Source organism: Nerophis ophidion, linkage group LG08 (assembly GCF_033978795.1).
Source record: "Nerophis ophidion isolate RoL-2023_Sa linkage group LG08, RoL_Noph_v1.0, whole genome shotgun sequence".
NCBI lineage: Eukaryota > Metazoa > Chordata > Actinopteri > Syngnathiformes > Syngnathidae > Nerophis > Nerophis ophidion.
This window is the reverse complement of record NC_084618.1, coordinates 30,524,562-30,546,655: the sequence shown is the minus strand read 5'-3', so window position 1 is coordinate 30,546,655 and position 22,094 is coordinate 30,524,562. Positions and strand designations below refer to the sequence as shown.

Sequence of the window (22,094 nt, the reverse complement as noted above, 5' to 3'; positions counted from 1 at the left end):
TTAGACAACAAGCGACATGAATAATACATTCTAATATTCAGCAACATTAACTCAGGAGCCCAATTATCAAAACAATTTATTTTACAAAATAAAATAATTAATGTTGATTTTTTTTTTTTTTTAATCAAATTGAGCAAGCCAGGAAAAATGCGATTGTCATTTCCGGTAATGTAATTGTGACAGCAGTACAATGTAAAAAATGGTACTGTTGGAAGTATTCCATTTGAGACACTGCCTTGTTGCTTTGAATGCTGGTCTCTCTTCCTGTCTGCATTCGTCTTCTCCTCTCCCCTTCCTCTTTTTCTTCGTAACAGCCCTCCTTGCTGCCCAGCCAAAAAAAGAGCAACTAACTGTTTTGAAGTGAGCTCTTGAGGTTTCAGCTCGGGCCGTTTGGACAATTTGACATTTTCCTTCACACTGTTTTCTATGTCATGTTCAAACACATGATGCCTTCAATTGTATTTTCAGGATGAAACAACATAGGTTGAAAGGGAATTCACATGGCCCCATTTGTCGCGCTTTATCCGACACATGAAAGGTGACATTATGGGTAGGTGTATATATCCACTTTAGATTGCAGTAGAGCAGGGGTTGGGAACCTTTTTGGCTGAGAGAGCCATGAAAGCTAAATATTTGAAAATTTATTTCCGTGAGAGCCAAATAATATTTTTTAACACTGAATACAATTAAATGCGTGTATTTTTAAGTAAGACCAACATTTTTAGAGTATAATAGGTGTAACGCAGGTGTCAAATAGATTTGCGGAGACTATTATGCTCTTGTCTTTCTATTTACTCTTTGCGCACTTCCTAGTCACGTGACCGCCACAGTCCAATCAGCTGTAGGTATATACCGCTAGCCGGAAGTGACTGGTATGCTCTTGCTGTAGTTAATCTTTGGCAACTCAGCGCACTCCTCCCTTGTCACGTGACCGCCGCGGTCCAATTGGTGGTGTTTATAAGCCGATAGCAGGAAGTAGCCAGGAGACAGGACATGAGATCGATTGCATTTCTGCTCGAGGTAGGCTTTAAACCTTGTTGTCACCTGAAATATTGCGCTGACGGTGTTTTAAACTACATGCCTATTTTGTAACTTTATAGAGCTGACTTCCAGCGCCAGATTCTTTGTCATTAAACTGTGTTTGACTGTAGAAGCTGAATTGGTGAGTCCATATTCATGACAATAGCACTTTAAGCATTAATCTTTCTTCATTGCAACAGTCTTTGTGGCATATTCTCAATCATCCATAAAAAAGGTTTGACTGAAACTAATGATCACATTTGTGTATTGAATGTACTTTTATGTGTTTAGATAATAAGCACATTTAGTGCACTGACTGCTTTGTATAGGTCATAATTATGCTGCTAATGGTTATTTTAGCATTTTATTGCATATTGTGATTCTGATGTTTATTGATTTATATTGTACAATATTGAGGAAAAAAATAGAAATTGAATATTTATTATGAATACTTGATAATATATTATTGAATACTATATTATGAATACTTGATTGTATATTGTTGGATAATATATTATTATATAACACTAAATAACGCAATTTAGTGTTATTTAATGAAGATTTGTGTACACATGGATATATAAGAATGGTTCTGGCTCTTACACAGGCCAGGCTTCTCTTTTTGATGGCAAGCTAAGGAAAATAATCACCTAGTCCAAGAATCAAGTTTGGAAGATTCCAGCCAGGAACCTCACCACCTGCTCTGTCTGGGCTGGTAGGAGGCTCTCGAGCCGACCCTTTACAATTGTCACTTTACCTGCAGCACATGGACTGTACTGCCATCCTTTTTTTCCCCAAGAACAACTATCTGAACTGAGATTTAAACAAGATCCAGAGACACTGATTAGTTAAATGGAATTGTATATATATATATATAGTACTTGTGTTTTTCTCTTTCAATTACTTTCATGTTGAATGGCCAATCAACTCATTGTGTGTGTATATATCTGCTGTCCATCACTAATTATCTAATACACGGTGTCAACCAAACTGCAATTCAAGCTCTGTCTCTCTCTGACTTGAAAGTAGTCTTCTGTTCCTAGCCCATAACACCCCATATATATATTTATTGCATTGCTCTGTAGCACATATAGGTTACAAAAGTCTCTTATTCTTTTTAATAACATTGTTATTCTAAAGCTAACCAATAATAAATATAATACGTTTTACCATTAATGCGACTTCTTGAACAGGTGTAATGGAAATTGATGGTTGGATTAAAATGCATGAGAATATTTTATAATTTGAACGTTATTTGTAACACTGTGATTACCAGCGGAATTATTCATTACTTATCGTGTTAAGCAATGTCAGCTAAGATTTATTTGAGAGCCAGATGCAGTCATCAAAAGAGCCACATATGGCTCTAGAGCCATAGGTTCCCTACCCCTGCAGTAGAGTGTTGAATAGTTGCTTACTGTAAATTCCCGACTTATAGGACGCAGAGGCTAATGGATTTTTCTTCACTAGCGGCTATAATAAAAATATTTGTATAAAAAAAACAAGCAAAAACACTCAGAGGTAATTTTATTGTTTGTGCTATGGTGCCATTTTTTTGATGAGTTCGCTCACTGCAGGTGCTGCAGTGTCATTCCATTTACCGGAAGCGCTTTTTTTTTTTTCCAGCCAAAGTATTGTTCAGGTTTTTAGCCATCCTTAGCGTGTCCATACGTATAGAGTAGGTTGGGAGAGTGGCCGTGCCAGCACCCTGAAGGTTCCTAGTTCGATCCCCGGCTTCTACCACCCTCGTCACGTCCGTTGTGTCCTTGAGCAAGACACTTCACCCTTGCTCCTAATGGGTCGTGGTTAGCGCCTTGCATGGCAGCTCCTGCCATCAGCGCTTTGAGTGCCTTGAAGGTAGAAAAGTGCTATACAAATATAACCCATTTACCATTCATTACTCCAAGCAACGTTTGTAAGTTTTACAATATAACTAAAACAATTCTTACGTACTAAACTGTCCCATTTGTGGTGTCTTTATGAGTGTTTTCATGCATATTTGTACTTGCTATTGTACTGTAATGATGGTAGCGTTGTTAGCATTAGCTAGTATTCTAACACGAATATAAGTGTCATGTGTCAGTATTATTAACTTACAAAGGCATTATTTTTGTATTGATTCAGTTTCAAAAATTCCTCAGCAAATTCACCAAAACGTCACTGTGAAGTTATTGAGTCTGTTTAGTTGATTGGAGAGCTAGCTTCCGCAGCTAATGGGTCCATGACGATGACTTCTGTTTTGTTTGATCCACCGTTTTACTGCCGTGTTATAGACACCACTTGGAAACAGTGAGGGTATATAAATAAACATTTACAGAATCTTACTGTGTAAATAACTTCTTTGGCTAAGTATATATCTGCGGCTTATAGTCTGGTGCGCCTAATATAAGGAAAACACGTTCTTCTAAAATTTTGTGGGTGCTGTTTATATCGCAGTGCGCTCAATAGTCCGTAAAATATGATACTTACTTATCAAAAAAATATATTTAATTTCAGATAACATCCATCCATCCATCCATTTTCTACCGCAATTCCCTGAAAAACAATACACTAGAACAGGGGTGTCAAACTCGTCTTTGTCAAGGTCCACATATCAGTTATGGCCGCCCATTCGGACCATTGAGCTGTCAGTTCTTTACCTTCAAATCTATGCTTGTTTTTACAGGGTATTATTGTAAATGGAAAAAAAGGTACCACATTTTTTTTCTATTGCAGTTAAATTATGGCCACCAAGCTGTCAGTTTTTGAACCCAAAATCTACAGATTTTTTTATTTTTTTTTGCAGTGTATGCATAAAGAAAAAGTGGCAATTGCGTAATATCATTCATGTTTATATTTTTGAGAATTTGTTGGATAGCTTGTTTGATATCATAACTCAAGAAGATATTTTTAAGTTTGTTTTTATTTCAAAAAATATATGTTCAGGATTAATGATAACATATTTCAATCAATGAATCAATCAATTAATGTTTACTCATATAACCCTAAATCACGAGTGTCTCAAAGTGCTGCACAAGCCACAACGACATCCTCGGCTCAGATCCCACATCAGGGCAGAAAAAAACTCAACCCAATGGGATGACAATGACAAACCTTGGAGGGGACCCAAGATGTGGAGACCAACCAGCTACTGGGAAATGTAATTAAGCTACATAGCTTAGCTACATGTAACTTGTTACTACTGCCCATCATGCATGCTCAGCTGTTGCCGTTTCTAATACAAAGTAGCGTACAGTTCTAACTTAAAGGGGAACATTATCACCAGACCTATTTAATCGTCAATATATACCTTGATGTTGCAGAAAAAGGACCATATATCTTTTTAACCGATTTCCGAACTCTAAATGGGTGAATTTTGGCGAATTAAACGCCTTTCGCTCTCGGGGCGATGACGTCACAACGTGACGTCACCTAGGTAGTCAATCCGCCATTTTCTCAAACACATTACAAACATCGAGTCAAATCAGCTGTTATTTACCGTTTTTTCGACTGTTTTCCGTACCTTGGAGACATCATGCCTCGTCGGTGTGTTTTCGGAGGGTGTAACAACACGATCAAGGACGGATTCAAGTTGACTTACGAGGAGTGTGCATCGATTAGCACGGCATGCTAATCGATGCTAACGTGCTATTTAGGCTAGCTGTATATACATATTGGATTGTTATGCCTCATTTGTAGCTGTATTTGCATCCAGCCTTTCCCTCCACCCACATTTAATGCCAAACAAACACATACCACTCGCCGGATTTAAGTTGCACCAGTGTCAAAAGATCCGAAAGTCCCTCGTCTGCACATTTTACCGGCGATGCTACGACAGATATGGCACAGAGATGTATGGATACCCTGCGACACTCAAAGCAGATGCATTTCCAACGATGAAGTCAACGAAATCACAAAGGTGAGTTTTGTTGATGTTATTGACTTATGTGCTAATCACACATATTTGGTCGCGGCATGACTGCCAGCTAATCGATGCTAACATGCTATTTACGCTAGCTGTATGTACATTTGTAGCTATATTTGCATCCAGCCTTTCACTCCACCCACATTTAATGCCAAACAAACACTTACCAATCGACGGATTTAAGTTGCTCCTGCACATTTTACCGGCGATGCTACGACAGACATGGCACAGAGATGTATGGATACCCTGGGACACTCAATCGTTGGTTAGAAGGCAATCTCCGTATAGCTTCAATAGCTATTCGCTCAATACCTACAGTTTCTTCTTCAATTTCGTTTTCGCTATCTGCCTCCATACGCCAACCATCTGTTTCAATACATGCGTAATCTGTTGAATCGCTTAAGCCGCTGTAATCCGAGTCTGAACCCTTGCTAATGTCGCTATATTTTGCTGTACTCTCCGCCATGTTGGCATCACTAAATGACGTCACAGGAAAATGGACGATGGACGATAAAGAGAGCGAAAATCAGGCACTTTAAAGCCTTTTTTCGGGATATTCCATGATGGGTAAAATTTGGAAAAAAACTTCCAAAAATAAAATAAGCCACTGTGAACTGAATTTTATTGGTTTTAACTCTTCTGAAATTGTGATAATGTTCCCCTTTAAATCTGTCAGTTGACTCACTAAAAACTACAACATGGATGTAGTGGAGCAGACGCTGTGAAAGTGGAACCACGTAAATAAAATCGCCCACAGAACGGTGCATCCTGAAAGCTGCTTAATAACGGTCACCTATATGCGGCATTTTGACCAAAGAACCACCATGACATGATATGTGGACCACAAACAAGTGTTTTAAATGTAGAACAAAAAAAAAATCATTGTATGACCCTTTAAAGGCCTACTGAAACCCACCACTACCCACCACGCAGTCTGATAGTTTATATATCAATGATGAAATATTAACATGGCAACACATGCCAATACGGCCTTTTTAGTTTACTAAATTACAATTTAAAATTTCCAGGGAGTTTCGTCTTCGACAAGTCGTGTAATGATGACGTGTACGCAAGACGTCACGGGTTTTTAGGAAGTATGAGCACTGCGCGCACACACGCAGCTAAATGTTGTCTGCTTTAACGGCATAATTATACAGTTTTTTGGACATCTGTGTTGCTGAATCTTTTGCAATTTGTTCAATTAATATTGGAGAAGTCACAGTAGAAAGATTGAGTTGGGAAGCTTTAGCCCTTAGCCACACAAACACATGGTGATTCCTTGTTTAAAATTCCTGGAGGTGAAACTTTCCTATGGATCAGAGCGCGGTCAACCCAACATGGATCCCGACCACATGTCAACCAGGAGGTTTCGGTGAGAAAATTGTGGTTAAAAAGTCAGTTGTTACGGGAGAAAAGCTGAGCTTGTGCCGTCCATAGCTGCCGTCGACTTACCTGAGACACTGCGTGTCAAGACACCCGTGGAGACACCCTTACGACTATCAGGTAATATTAAACTCACTAAAACACTAGCAACACAATAGAAAGATAAGGGATTTCCCAGAATTGACCTAGTAAATATGTCTACAAACATCGGAATCCGTCCTAATGCATTCACGTTTTTTTTGTGTTTTTTTTCTAGTCCGTCGCTATCAATATTCTCAAACACGAATCTTTCATCCTCGCTCAAATTAATGGGGAAATTGTCGTTTTCTCGGTCTGAATAGCACTTTTTGTTGGAGGCTCCCATTAAAAACAATGTGAGGATGTGAGGAGCCATCAACATGTGACGTCATCGTCTGCGACTTCCGGTAGAGGCAGGGCATTTCTCTTAGCACCGAAAGTTGCGAACTTTATCGTGGATGTTCTCTACTAAATCCTTTCAGCAGAAATATGGCAATGTCGCAAAATGATCAAATATGACATATAGAATGGACCTGCTATCCCCGTTTGAATAAGAAAATCTCATTTCAGTAGGCCTTTAAGTTGAGGTACTACTGTAACACAAAAATAGCAACCTTGAGGCGTTTGTTAATACCAGTGGTGTCAAATTCAAATGCAGAGCGGGCCAAAATTTAAAACAGAACCAAGCCGCGGGCCGAGATTGAACAAATTAACCCTTTAATAGGACCCAAACAAGTTTTGCATTGAATATTGACCAAGCAAGGCTTATATAACTTTTATCGTGACATGCAAAATCCAGTTTCAAATAATGATAATTAAAATATATCAATAGTATATTAAATTAAATAAAAACACATTTAATGCCTTTTTTCGGCGGCAGGTGTGAGTTGGGGCGGGGTTTGGTGGTAGCGAGGATGTATATTTTAGCGTCCCGGAAGAGTTAGTGATGCAAGGGGTTCTGGGTAATTGTCCGGTTGTGTTTGTGTTGTGTTACGGTGCGGATGTTCTCCCGAAATGTGTTTGTCATTCTTGTTTGCTGTGGGTTCACAGTGTGGCGCATATTTGTAACAGTGTTAGCCTTGTTTATACGGCCACCCTCAGTGTGACCTGTATGGCTGTTGATCAAGTATGCCTTGCATACACTTGTGTGTGTGTGTGTATGAGCCGCATATATTATGTGAGTGGGCCGGCAAGCTGTTTTTTATGGAAGAAAAGCGGACGTGGCGACATGTAGAGAACGCCAAAAGCAGTGCTTTTACGGCCCGCCCCCAATATTATTGTCCGGGTGGAAATCGGGAGAAATTCGGGAGGGGCACTGAACTTCGGGAGTCTCCCGGGAAAATTGGGAGGTTTGACGAGTATGAGTATTAGCCGGGAATGTGGTGTTACAGCGGCGGGCCAGCTCTAATGTTAATTTGATATTGCCTCAAGGGCCAAATTAAATTACACGACGGGCCAGGTTTGGCCCGCGGGCCAGAGTTTGACACCCATGTTATATACTTCCTGCATGGTTTCCAAGTGTGTCAAAAGAAAAACTGAATAGACTACTGCCCCCTGGTTAGTGTATCTAAATAAAATGGGATAAAACAAAAGTGTGCATTAGCAAAGGCAGAAAAACTGTGGATGCAACTCTTGTGTCGGATCTCAATAGAATATACAGGGGTACCTAATGAAGTGACCACGCTCTTGCGCTTCCTCCCTCCCTCTCTGTCTCCCTCCCCTTCTCTCTCTCTTTTTTTACCCCTCCCTCTCTCCCTTTCAAGTCTAGGTCACTCGGTACCACCGCTTTAGTTCCAAACACTTACTGAGTGAGCAGCTGTAGTGTAGTAGGTTCCAATCGCCACACCAGTGCAGGACCACCGGCCGGACTGTCTGCTCGCCCCGACGCCCGCATGGAGGCAACAGCCGGCCGCAGACGCTGCGCCCCTGTCCGCTCCCTCACGGAACCTCCTTGTCCAGTCTGAAGGCGGGTTGGATGGTGCTTGGAAATAAGAAGATCACTTTCGACCCGAGAGGATTTTTTTTTAAGGCGAGCTGGTCCTGTCTGTCGATTTTTTCATTATTTTTTCTACTTTTCTTTTCGCGTCTTGTGAAAAAGAGCATCGATGAATTCGGATAAAAATGTTTACCTCGGTAGAGACAAAGGCATCATGCGGAAAAGAGCCTTGCTCCTCCGGAAGGGCTGCAGCTTCGAGATTACCAGGTAAGAAGAGGATTGTGACTATTTTGCGTTTGGCACACTTTGGAATCTCCTTCACGTGAACTTTCTATTGCGTCTTTTCACCTTTTCATGTGTCTCTTGTGTCCCACGTTGACATCGATCGATGTGATTGATCATTAAAATATACTTATGTCTGCCGATGGACCGCGTGGATCTGTTACGCACGCCTTTGCGCACCTGACTCTGCAATGTTAGCATCACATTGGCTGTCATGTCAACCTTTTTTTTCGAATTTATGACCCAGCTGTGAAGTGGATTGGGCAACCCAGCAGACATGAGGGGTGGGGGGTCGAGAGTTGTCCAATCATGTCGGCGGTTTGGGATGTGATGATGCTGCATGGACAGGCACATACTCCCATCCCTGCCATACAGGAGTTTGTAGGGGGTCTTTTGAGGGTGGGTTGGCACTGACTGCATCACTGAGCCGTGTTGGGGTCCACGCAGGACGTCATTCACTGCGTAATAGTCCAAGATAGTCTCAAAAACTAATAAACCACCATCCACTATAACATAATTATCCACTATTGTCGTCAAAAACTGCACAATCACCATCCACTAAAAATACAATAATCCAATTTTGTCAAAAAACTACACAACCCCCATCCGCTACAAACATAATAATCCAATGTTGTCGCCAAAAACTACAAAAATCACCAACCACTAAAAGTATATTAATCCAGTGTTGTCAAAAAACTACACAACCACCATCCGCTAAAAACATAATAATCCAATGTCGTCGTCAAAAACTACCATCCACTAAAAACATAATAATCCAATGTTTTCATCAAAAACTACAAAACCACCATCCACTAAAATCATAATAATCCAATGATGTCATCAAAATCTACAAAACCAAATCAACTAAAAACATAATAAACTAATGTCATCAAAAAACTGCCCAACCAGTCTACATGTGCTTCGTGGACTTGGAGAAGGCATTCGACCGTGTCCCTCGGGAAGTCCTGTGGGGAGTGCTCAGAGAGTATGGGGTATCGGACTGTCTTATTGTGGCGGTCCGCTCCCTGTATGATCAGTGCCAGAGCTTGGTCCGCATTGCCGGCAGTAAGTCGAACACATTTCCAGTGAGGGTTGGACTCCGCCAAGGCTGTCCTTTGTCACCGATTCTGTTCATAACTTTTATGGACAGAATTTCTAGGCGCAGTCAAGGCGTTGAGGGGTTCCGGTTTGGTTACCGCAGGATGAGGTCTCTGCTTTTTGCAGATGATGTGGTCCTGATGGCTTCATCTGACCGGGATCTTCAGCTCTCACTGGATCGGTTCGCAGCCGAGTGTGAAGCGACCGGAATGAGAATCAGCACCTCCAAGTCCGAGTCCATGGTTCTCGCCCGGAAAAGGGTGGAATGCCATCTCCGGGTTGGGGAGGAGACCCTGCCCCAAGTGGAGGAGTTCAAGTACCTAGGAGTCTTGTTCACGAGTGGGGGAAGAGTGGATCGTGAGATCTACAGGCGGATCGGTGCGGCGTCTTCAGTAATGCGGACGTTGTACCGATCCGTTGTGGTGAAGAAGGAGCTGAGCCGGAAGGCAAAGCTCTCAATTTACCAGTCGGTCTACGTTCCCATCCTCACCTATGGTCATGAGCTTTGGGTCATGACCGAAAGGATAAGATCACGGGTACAAGCGGCCGAAATGAGTTTCCTCCGCCGTGTGGCGGGGCTCTCCCTTAGAGATAGGGTGAGAAGCTCTGCCATCCGGGAGGAACTCAAAGTAGAGCCGCTGCTCCTTCACATCGAGAGGAGCCAGATGAGGTGGTTCGGGCATCTGGTCAGGATGCCACCCGAACGCCTCCCTGGGGAGGTGTTTAGGGCACGTCCAACCGGTAGAAGGCCACGGGGAAGACCAAGGACACGTTGGGAAGACTATGTCTCCCGGCTGGCCTGGGAACGCCTCGGGATCCCCCAGGAAGAGCTAGACAAAGTGGCTGGGGAGAGGGAAGTCTGGGTTTCCCTGCTTAGGCTGTTGCCACCGCGACCCGACCTCGGATAAGCGGAAGAAAATGGATGGATGGATGGATGGATGTCAAAACTACAAAACCAAATCAACTAAAATCATAATAATACAATTTTTTCATCCAAAACTAAACAATCACCATCCACTGAACACATAACAACCCAATATTGTCATCAAAAACTACAAAACCACCATCCACTAAATAACATAATAATCCAATGTTGTCGTCAAAAACTACATAACAACATCAACTAAACATAATAATCCAATATTGTCATCAAAAACTACTAAACTACCATCCACTAAAAACATAATAATCCAATGTTGTCGTCAAAAACTACGAAACTACCTTCCACTAAAACATAATAATCCAGTGTTGTCGTCAAAAAATACTAAATTACCATCCACTAAAAACATAATAATCCAATGTTGTCATCAAAAACTACAAAACCACCATCCACTAAAAACATAATAATTCAATGTTGTCGTCAAAAACTACAAAACCATCATCCACTAAAAACATAATAATCCAATGTTGTCATCAAAATCTACAAAACCAAATCAACTAAAAACATAATAAACTAATGTCATCAAAAAACTACAAAACCACCATCCAATAAAAACATAATAATCCAATTCGTCATCAAAAAACTACAAAACCACTATCAAATGAAAATGACGTTGTCAAAAACTACTCAACTACCATCCAATAAAAACATAGTAATCCAATATTGTCATCAACAACTACACAACCACCATCCACTAAAAATATAATAATCCATTGTCGTCGTCAAAAACTCCAAAACTGCCATCCACTAAAAACATAGTGTATTTTCCGTATCATAGGGCGCACCAGATTGTAAGGCGCACTGCCAAAGAATGGTATGTTTTTTTATCTTTTTCATATATTAGGCGCACCGGATTCTAGGGCGCATTAAAGGAGTTATATTATTTTAATTTTTTTCTAAATGGAAAACACTTCCTTGTGGTCTGCATAACATGTAACGGTGGTTCTTTGGGCAAAATGTCGCATTGATTATGTTTTACAGATAATTTTCAAGCCACTTTCTGACAGTCACTTGCGAATGCGCCGTTTTGTGGGCAGTCTTATTTACGTGGCTCACCTTTAGCAGTGTCTTCCCCCCGTCATCTTTGTTGTAGCAGTGTAGCGTGCAAGGACGGGAGTGGAAGCGTCAAAAGATGGAGCTTACTGTTTTAATGACATTCAGACTTTACTTAAATTAATAATGGAGCAGCATCTTCTCAATCCGGAAACAACCACACCGGAAAAAACGTCTGACCGGAACTCTAATATCTAAAGTTCCTTGGGTGAATAATGTAAACTCACTAAACCGGTCTGTTTTATTGCTTTCATGGCGAGTAAGAACTTTACACTACTTTATATTAGAAATGGCAATAGCAGAGGATGAATGTCCCATAACAAGAAGATAGAGAGAAAAAAGAAGCTTATCAACTACGACTTTGGCGCGGACACACGCAATTTTTAAGGATTTATGCAGATCCCAAATACATATCAGCAGGTACAAGAAGGTAAGAAAAGTTGCTTTTGCATAATAATACGAAACAAAACATCAGATAATGTCATACCTTATACACACAGCATAATAATACTCGTATGTTGAAGCACAGTACAATCATCAAGCGGTGCGGCTTCAGAGCTTACTAAAGCCGTATTAAAACATTTTGATGGATTTTTGAGTGCTGTGTGTAATGTTCTATATGTTTAATGGAACATACAAAATGTTGGTGTTTACTTGAGACCAATCACTTATGTGTTATGTTGGACAGTGATCACACATATCATTACACCCATCCATCCATCCATTTTCTACCGCTTATTCCCTTTCGGGGTCGCGGGGGGCGCTGGCGCCTATCTCAGCTACAATCGGGCGGAAGGCAGGGTACACCCTGGACAAGTCGCCACCTCATTGCAGGGCCAACACAGATAGACAGACAACATTCACACTCACATTCACACACTAGGGCCAATTTAGTGTTGCCAATCAAGCTATCCCCAGGTGCATGTCTTTGGAAGTGGGAGGAAGCCAGAGTACCCGGAGAGAACCCACGCATTCACGGGGAGAACATGCAAACTCCACACAGAAAGATCCCGAGCCTGGATTTGAACCCAGGACTGCAGGAACTTCGTATTGTGAGGCAGACGCACTAACCCCTCTGCCACCGTGAAGCCCTATCATTACACCATGTACCAAATAAAATTGTTGCTTTTAGCTGCTAGCATTACACTACAGGCTCTTCCCACTCTTTCTTGTCTTTCCTTCTCACAGACAGCAAGTGCACCTTTTTACATACGTCACATACGTATATTCCATCCCCGAGCAGAGAGCAGCATGGGTAACGTTAGCTGTGATGCTAGTGGTAATACGAGCGAAAGAAGGTGCGACTCTGATAACAAATGAAGGAAGAATTAATTCTGGAGAAAAACAGCAGGGGGTTCATTGTCTGGCGGTGGTTTGTCTTCAAGTGGGAATATGTCAAACAGACAACCGTAATTTGTAAAGTATGCGGCAATAGCGTTGCTACCAAAGGTAGCATTACTGCTAATCATCATTTGAACAGTCACCTTTTAGAGAATGAAGAGTGTTTACTCCACATGTCAACATCTCCATTTGGTGCCACACGCCCACACCATCAAAATGCCGAGGCAAACATTTCCAGATCAACACTGTATGAAAGAAAATAGTCAACAATAAAAGGAGATAATGTCCGCAATAACCTACCACATAGCGAAAGACGAACACTATTTGATTTCCTATTATGCAGCTCATTTTTATTTGACAATTATTGAAATATCTCATGTGACAACTTGCATAAAAGTGCACTTTATTTGTTTTTAACTATTGTAGTAGCATTCTGTACAAAAAGTGCACTTTAATTTAGTGTTGTTTGATGTCATCTTAGTGACATCATGCACAAAAGTGCACTAATAGCTTGTTTTAAAATGTCTCTGACAATCTTGCACTTTCTGTTTTGAAATGACATGAATGTTTGTGCCACGGCTTAATAACTGTTTAAAATATACAGTTTTGGTCAGTGACTTAGTTGTGATTTCCCTCTCTGCATAAAAGTTTAAAATGAGCATATATTAATGCAGTATGAACAATAATGTTTTAATGTAGACAGACAGAATCAGCATACTGCTGTGATCAAGTGTTATTCAAGGCTAAGACAAAATATCGAGATATATACCGTGTATCGCGATATGGCCTAAAAATATCAAGATGTTAAAAAAAGGCCATATCGCCCAGCCCTACCTTGTAGTCGAAAAAATACGGTAATTATCCAATGTTGTCGTCAAAAACTACACAGCCTCCATCCACTAAAAACTTAATAAACTAATGTTGTTTTCAAAAAAACTACAAAACCACCATCAGTTAAAAACATCAATAATCCAATATTGTCATCAACAACTACAAATTCCCATCCACTAAAACATAAGAATCCAATGTTATCGTCAAAAACTACACAACCACCATCCACTAAACTTATAATAATTGAACATTGTCGTCAAAAAATACACAACCACCATCCAATAAAAAAAAGATATTTATTTGTTGTCGTCAAAAACTACACAGACACCATTATAACAGCATTATAATCCAATGTTGTCGTCAAAAACTACACAACCACCATGCACTAAAAATATAATAATCCAATTTTGTTGTCAAAAACTACAAAACCACCATCCACAATACTGGGTGTGAGTTTTCCTTGCCCTTATGTGGGCCTACCGAGGATGTCGTAGTGGTTTGTGCAGCCCTTTGAGACACTAGTGATTTAGGGCTCTATAAGTAAACATTGATTGATTGAATAATATAATAATCCAATTTTGTTGTCAAAAACTACACAAACCATCTGCAAAAAACACAAAAACCCAACGTTGTCGTCAAAAACATAATAATCCAATATTGTCATCAACAACTACAAATTCCCATCAACTAAAAACATAAAAGTCCAATGTTGTCATCAAAACCTACACAACCACCATCCACTAAAAACACAATAATCCAATGTTGTCATCAAAAACTACACAACCACCATCCACTAACAACATTATAATTCAATGTTGTCGTCAAAAACTACACAACCACATCCACTGAAAACATAAAAATCCAATGTTGTCATCAAAAACTACTAAACTACCATCCACTAAAATCATAATAATCCAATGTTGTCGTCAAAAACTACAAAACTACCATCCACTGAAAACATAATAACCAAATGTTGTCGATTAAAACTACACAATCACCATCCACTAAAAACATAGTAATCTAATGTTGTCGTCAATCGTCAAAAACTACACAGCCTCCATCCACTAAAAACTTAATAATCTAATGTTGCTATCACAAAACTACAAAACCACCATCAGTTAAAAACATCAATAATCCAATATTGTCATCAAAAACTACAAATTCCCATCCACTAAAACATAAAAATCCAATGTTATCGTCAAAAACTACAAAACCACCACCCACTAAACTTATAATAATTGAACATTGTCGTCAAAAAATACACAACCACCATCCAATAAAAAAAAAAAAATTATTTGTTGTCGTCAAAAACTACAGACACCATCCACTAACAACATTATAATCCAATGTTGTCGTCAAAAACTACACAACCACCATGCACTAAAAATATAATAATCCAATTTTGTTGTCAAAAACTACAAAACCACCATCCACAAAAATATAATAATCCAAATTTTGTTGTCAAAAACTACTAAACGACAATCCACTAAAAACATAATAATCCAATGTAGTCATCAAAAATTACTAAACTACCATCCACTAAAATCATAATAATCCAATGTTGTCGTCAAAAACTACACAACCACGATCCACTGAAAACATAATAACCCAATGTTGTCGTTAAAAACTGAACAACCACCATCAACTAAAAACATAATCCAATGTTGTCGTCAAAAACTACACAGCCCCATCCCCTAAAAACATAATAATCCAATGTTGTCATCAACAACTACACAACCACCATCCACAAAAAATTTAATAATCTAATGTTACTATCAAAAAACTACAAAACCACCATCAGTTAAAAACATCAATAATCCAATATTGTCATCAAAAACTACAAATTTCCATCCACTAAAAACATAAAAATCCAATGTGGTCGTTAGCAACTACATAACAACCATCCACTAAAATTATAATAAACGAACGTTGTCAAAAAATACAACGAACGAAAATAAACGAACGTTGTCAAAAAATACACAACCACAATCCACTAAAAACATAAAAATGCAATGTTGTCGTCAAAAACTACACAAACACCATCCACTAACAACATTCTAATCCAATGTTGTCGTCAACAACTACACAACCATCATCCAATGAAAACATAATACCGGCAATTCAATGTTGTCATCAAAAACTACTAAACTACCATCCACTAAAATCATAATGATCCCATGTTGTCGTTAAAAACTAGACAACCACCATTCACTAAAAACATAATAATCCAATGTTGTTGTCAAAAACTACTAAACTACCATCCACTAAAATCATAATATTCCAATGTTGTCGTCAAAAACTACACAACCACATCAATTAAAGACTTGATAATCTAATGTTGCTGTCAAAAACTACAAAACAACCATCAGTTAAAAACATCAATAATCCAAAATTGTCATCAAAAACTACAAATTCCCATCCACTAAAAAGATAATAATCCAATGTTGTCGACTAAAACTACACAGCCTCCATCCACTAAAAATGTAATAATCTAATGTTGTCGTCAAAAACTACATAGCGTCCATCCACTAAACATAATACTCCAATGTTGTCGTCAAAAACTACACAACCACCATCCACTAAAAACGTAATAATCTAATGTTGCTATCAAAAAACTACAAAACCAACATCAGTTAAAACATAATGCAATGTTGTCGTCAAAAACTACACAAACACCATCCACTAACAACATTAAAATCCAATGTTTTCGTCAAAAACTACACAACCACAATCCAATGAAAACATAATAATCCAACGTTGTCATCAAAAACTACTAAACTACCATCCAATAAAATCATAATAATCCAATGTTGTTGTAAAAACTACACAACCACCATCCACTAAAAACATACTAAACCAATGTTGTCATCAAAAACTACACAACCACGATCCACTAAAAACGTAATAATCTAATGTTGCTATCAAAAAACTACAAAACCACCATCAGTTAAAAACATAATCCAATGTTGTTGTAAAAACTACACAACCACCATCCACTAAAAGCAAACTAATCCAATGTTGTCATCAAAAACTACTAAACTACCATCCACTAAAATCATAATAATCCAATGTTGTCATCAAAAACTACACAACCACCATCCACTAAAAAAAATTATAATCTAATGTTGCTATCAAAAACTACAAAACCACCATCAGTTAAAAACATCAATAATCCAATTTTGTCAACAAAAACTACAAATTCCCATCCACTAAAAACATAATAATCCAATGTTGTCGTCAAAAAATACACAACCACCATCCACTAAAAACATAATAATCCAATGTTGTCATCAACAACTACACAACCACCATCCACAAAAAATTTAATAATCTAATGTTACTATCAAAAAACTACAAAACCACCATCAGTTAAAAACATCAATAATCCAATATTGTCATCAAAAACTACAAATTTCCATCCACTAAAAACATAAAAATCCAATGTGGTCGTTAGCAACTACATAACAACCATCCACTAAAATTATAATAAACGAACGTTGTCAAAAAATACAACGAACGAAAATAAACGAACGTTGTCAAAAAATACACAACCACAATCCACTAAAAACATAAAAATGCAATGTTGTCGTCAAAAACTACACAAACACCATCCACTAACAACATTCTAATCCAATGTTGTCGTCAACAACTACACAACCATCATCCAATGAAAACATAATACCGGCAATTCAATGTTGTCATCAAAAACTACTAAACTACCATCCACTAAAATCATAATGATCCCATGTTGTCGTTAAAAACTAGACAACCACCATTCACTAAAAACATAATAATCCAATGTTGTTGTCAAAAACTACTAAACTACCATCCACTAAAATCATAATATTCCAATGTTGTCGTCAAAAACTACACAACCACATCAATTAAAGACTTGATAATCTAATGTTGCTGTCAAAAACTACAAAACAACCATCAGTTAAAAACATCAATAATCCAAAATTGTCATCAAAAACTACAAATTCCCATCCACTAAAAAGATAATAATCCAATGTTGTCGACTAAAACTACACAGCCTCCATCCACTAAAAATGTAATAATCTAATGTTGTCGTCAAAAACTACATAGCGTCCATCCACTAAACATAATACTCCAATGTTGTCGTCAAAAACTACACAACCACCATCCACTAAAAACGTAATAATCTAATGTTGCTATCAAAAAACTACAAAACCAACATCAGTTAAAACATAATGCAATGTTGTCGTCAAAAACTACACAAACACCATCCACTAACAACATTAAAATCCAATGTTTTCGTCAAAAACTACACAACCACAATCCAATGAAAACATAATAATCCAACGTTGTCATCAAAAACTACTAAACTACCATCCAATAAAATCATAATAATCCAATGTTGTTGTAAAAACTACACAACCACCATCCACTAAAAACATACTAAACCAATGTTGTCATCAAAAACTACACAACCACGATCCACTAAAAACGTAATAATCTAATGTTGCTATCAAAAAACTACAAAACCACCATCAGTTAAAAACATAATCCAATGTTGTTGTAAAAACTACACAACCACCATCCACTAAAAGCAAACTAATCCAATGTTGTCATCAAAAACTACTAAACTACCATCCACTAAAATCATAATAATCCAATGTTGTCATCAAAAACTACACAACCACCATCCACTAAAAAAAATTATAATCTAATGTTGCTATCAAAAACTACAAAACCACCATCAGTTAAAAACATCAATAATCCAATTTTGTCAACAAAAACTACAAATTCCCATCCACTAAAAACATAATAATCCAATGTTGTCGTCAAAAAATACACAACCACCATCCACTAAAAACATAATAATCCAATGTTGTCGTCAAAAAATACACAGCCTCCATCCACTAAAACATAATACTCCAATGTTGTCGTCATAAACTACACAAACACCATTCACTAAAAACGTAATAATCTAATGTTGCTATCAAAAAACTACAAAACCACCATCAGTTAAAAAATTAATAATCCAATGTTGTTGTCAAAAACTATTAAACTACCATCCACTAAAAACATAATAATCCAATGTTGTTTTCAAAAACTGCACAACCACCATCCACTTAAAACATTTTAATTCGATCTGTAATAAAAAAAAACTACAAAACCACGTGAACTAAATATAAAATAATCCAATTTTTCGTCATAACTACAAAACCACCATAAAAAACTACAAATCCACATCCAATAAAAACATAATCCAAAATTTTCGTCAAAAACTACACAACCACCATCCACCAAACACATTATAATCCAATTTTGTCGTCAAAAACTACACAACCACCATCCACTAAAAACATAATAATATGACGTTGTCGTCAAAAACTACACAACTACCATCCACTAAAAACATAACAATCCAATTTTGTTGTCAAAAACTACAAAAACACCATCCACAAAAATATAATAATACAATTTTGTTGTCAAAAAGTACTAAACGACCATCCACTAAAAACATAATAATTCAATGTTGCATTAATTGTGTATGTTTACACCTACATACAGTGCAAGTTGGTATTTCCTTGCTAACATACAAACAGTAGATAGATAGATAGATAGTACTTTATTGATTCCTTCAGGAGAGTTCCTTCAGGAAAATTAAAATTCCAGCAGCAGTGTACAGAGTTGAGATCAATTTAAATAAAAGTAAAAAGTAAACAATGGGGGTTTAAATGGAAACAAAATAGAGAAGTATTACAATAAGAATAAAAACTAAAAAGCAACAGTGGGAATAAAACTGTTGCTTTTTAGTTTTTATTCTTATTGTAAAGTAGCACACTAATGTAAAAAATGTTAGCAGAGGTGGGTGGCAACACACTACATTACTTTTGTTACATCGACTTGAGTAACTTTTGGGATAAATTGTACTTCCAAGATTAGTTTTAATGCAACATAATTTTACTTATAGTTGAGTATATATATAAAGAAGAAACACTACTGATTTTTATCGATCTGTTAATGCACGCTTTGTTTGTTTTGGTTTGTCAGACAGACCTTCAAAGTAGGATCTATCACATGCCTGCCTTTCACCAATCAAATGCAGTAACTGGTGACGTTTGACTCTGTTTCACCAATCAAACAGAGCCAGGCGGTCACATGATTTAACTGCACATAAAGTTTCAGCAGCAAACAACAACAACAATGGCAGAGACAACAACGAACGCAAACCCCCCTGGCCTCACATGAAATCAATGTTCACGCTTCAGACAACCAAAAAAACAGTTATGTAATGCATTGTCATATGTGTCTCCCCAAACAAGTGGACAATTCAGCTTCCATGAACTCGACATCAAATTTGAGGAAGCACATTGCATTAAGTAATGTTAGTAGATACTTTGGCTGTCACCGTAGGCTGATGTTAGCTTCCTGCTAGAATCACTGTCAAATTTACATCAGGTAGGGATATTTATTAACACACTGCAGCCACATAGACAGGCAGACAGAGACACACACACACACAGTCGCACACACACTCATGCATGCATACAAGCACCATTCAGAAGTGCCCATGTGTTCTCAGGTGCAGCCCACACCTATCAGAGTTTATGATTTGCGTAAAGGCAAACTTGTTATTTTCCTTTGTAATCTCTGCCTTCTGAGCCTATGCTGCTGTTAAGTAATTGTGGCTCAATTTGCCCTAATTTTTTTTCATTTTAATGTATTATTATTTAATATATTATTGTTTTAGTTGCTTAAGAGATATTCCTGGCTCTGAATTTGTTCATTGTTAATTTTATGTTTTGTGCATTATTTGTTGCCGTCATCATTAAACGAACAGGTTACTCATCAGTTAATCAGTACTTGAGTAGTTTTTGCACAACATACTTTTTACCTTTACTCAAGTAAATATTTGGGTGAATGCTTACTTTTACTTGAGTATTAAAACTCTAAAGCAGGGGAAGGGAACCTATGGCTCTCAGAAAAATCTTAGCTGACATTGCATTACACGATAAGAAATGAATACATCCGCTGGTAATTTGTCAAATTCAAACACTGATGACATCTATTAAACAGACGAGAATCAAGGAATCATGCAGAGACATAGTTCAATTTGGCTCAATGAGGAGACAAGTGTTTTGGGCTGTATTCTAGTTACAGATCCAAACTACGTTCTAAAAGTCCAGCCCACGTGCTTGCTCTATTTATTTGGTTTACATCACTGAATCTGTCGCTGAGGGAAGGGGGTAATCTCAACAACTCCAGTTAGACACAATATATGATTATACAAAAATGCTAATGTGTTGACGCTGGTGATATCACCTTGTTCCTGGACACACGCTGATACCAGACTTGCTTGCAATCTTTTGGATTAACAAGCTTTGCACAGACAAAGAAAAATACCACTTCAGCACAATTGACAATAATTATAGCAACAGCCCTTAAGCATATAAGTTATGTAATAATATATACATAATTATTCTAACATAATCACAGTATTAAAAATAACATTCAAAATATAAAACATTCTCATGTATTTTAATCCATCCAATCGTTTCCTACCATACCTGTTCAAGAAGTCGCATTAATGGTAAGACGTATATCATTTATCAGTTAGCTTCAGAATACAAATCTTATTAAAAAGAATAAGAGACTTATTATGCTTTAAAAATGTTGGTCTTACTTAAAAATGCATGCATTTTATTGTATTCAATGTTAAAAAATGGCTCTCTCTTGGAAATACATTTTAAAATATTTGGCTTTCATGACTCCCTCAGCCAAAAAGGTTCCCGACCCCTGCTCTAAAGTAACAGTATTCTTACTTGAGTACAATTTCTGGCTACTCTTCCCACCCCTGGATGTTGGCATACTTGGCCCGAGTATCAAAATGTATGTTTTTTAGGTTTAAACATCCAAAATTAGCTATAAAGTTAGAAAAAGACGTTAGCATGCTAACGTTCTCACAATGCTAAAGCACGTTGCTGTTAGCATACTTGCTCGACAGCACCAGGTATTAAAAAAAATGATTTTTTTTCCCCCTCGTAGGAATATAATCGTAAACCATACAGTTTTGCGTCGTCGCCAAACATCTCTGTCCTGGTTGCTCAGTACAATATGGCTTCATGCGTTGTTCGCTAACGACCACGTGATGGCAGCTTATTATCGTGCTTTTCCTTAACTGCCCCCTCACGCCCACCAACGGTCTAATTTTCGCTATTTTCAGTCGGCGTGCGGAGGAGTGCAAATTTACCAAGGAGTCTCGCCTCACTGCTTTCCTGGCCGATAGCTTTAATAGGTGTGTGTGTGTGTGTGTGTGT

At 38.0% G+C, this 22,094-nt stretch overlaps 1 protein-coding gene across 4 annotated transcripts in view; it reads left to right on the top strand.

Moving 5' to 3' along the window:
• The first annotated feature begins 8,093 nt into the window (after positions 1-8,093).
• garnl3 (GTPase activating Rap/RanGAP domain like 3) overlaps positions 8,094-22,094 on the top strand; it is a 224,577-nt gene continuing 210,576 nt past the window's right edge. For all 4 annotated transcript variants that reach the window (XM_061908276.1, XM_061908271.1, XM_061908273.1 and 1 more), the window contains exon 1: positions 8,094-8,528. In XM_061908276.1, the coding sequence (XP_061764260.1) occupies positions 8,431-8,528 (98 nt within the window). In that variant the 5' untranslated portion in view covers positions 8,094-8,430. The remainder of the gene's footprint in view (positions 8,529-22,094) is intronic.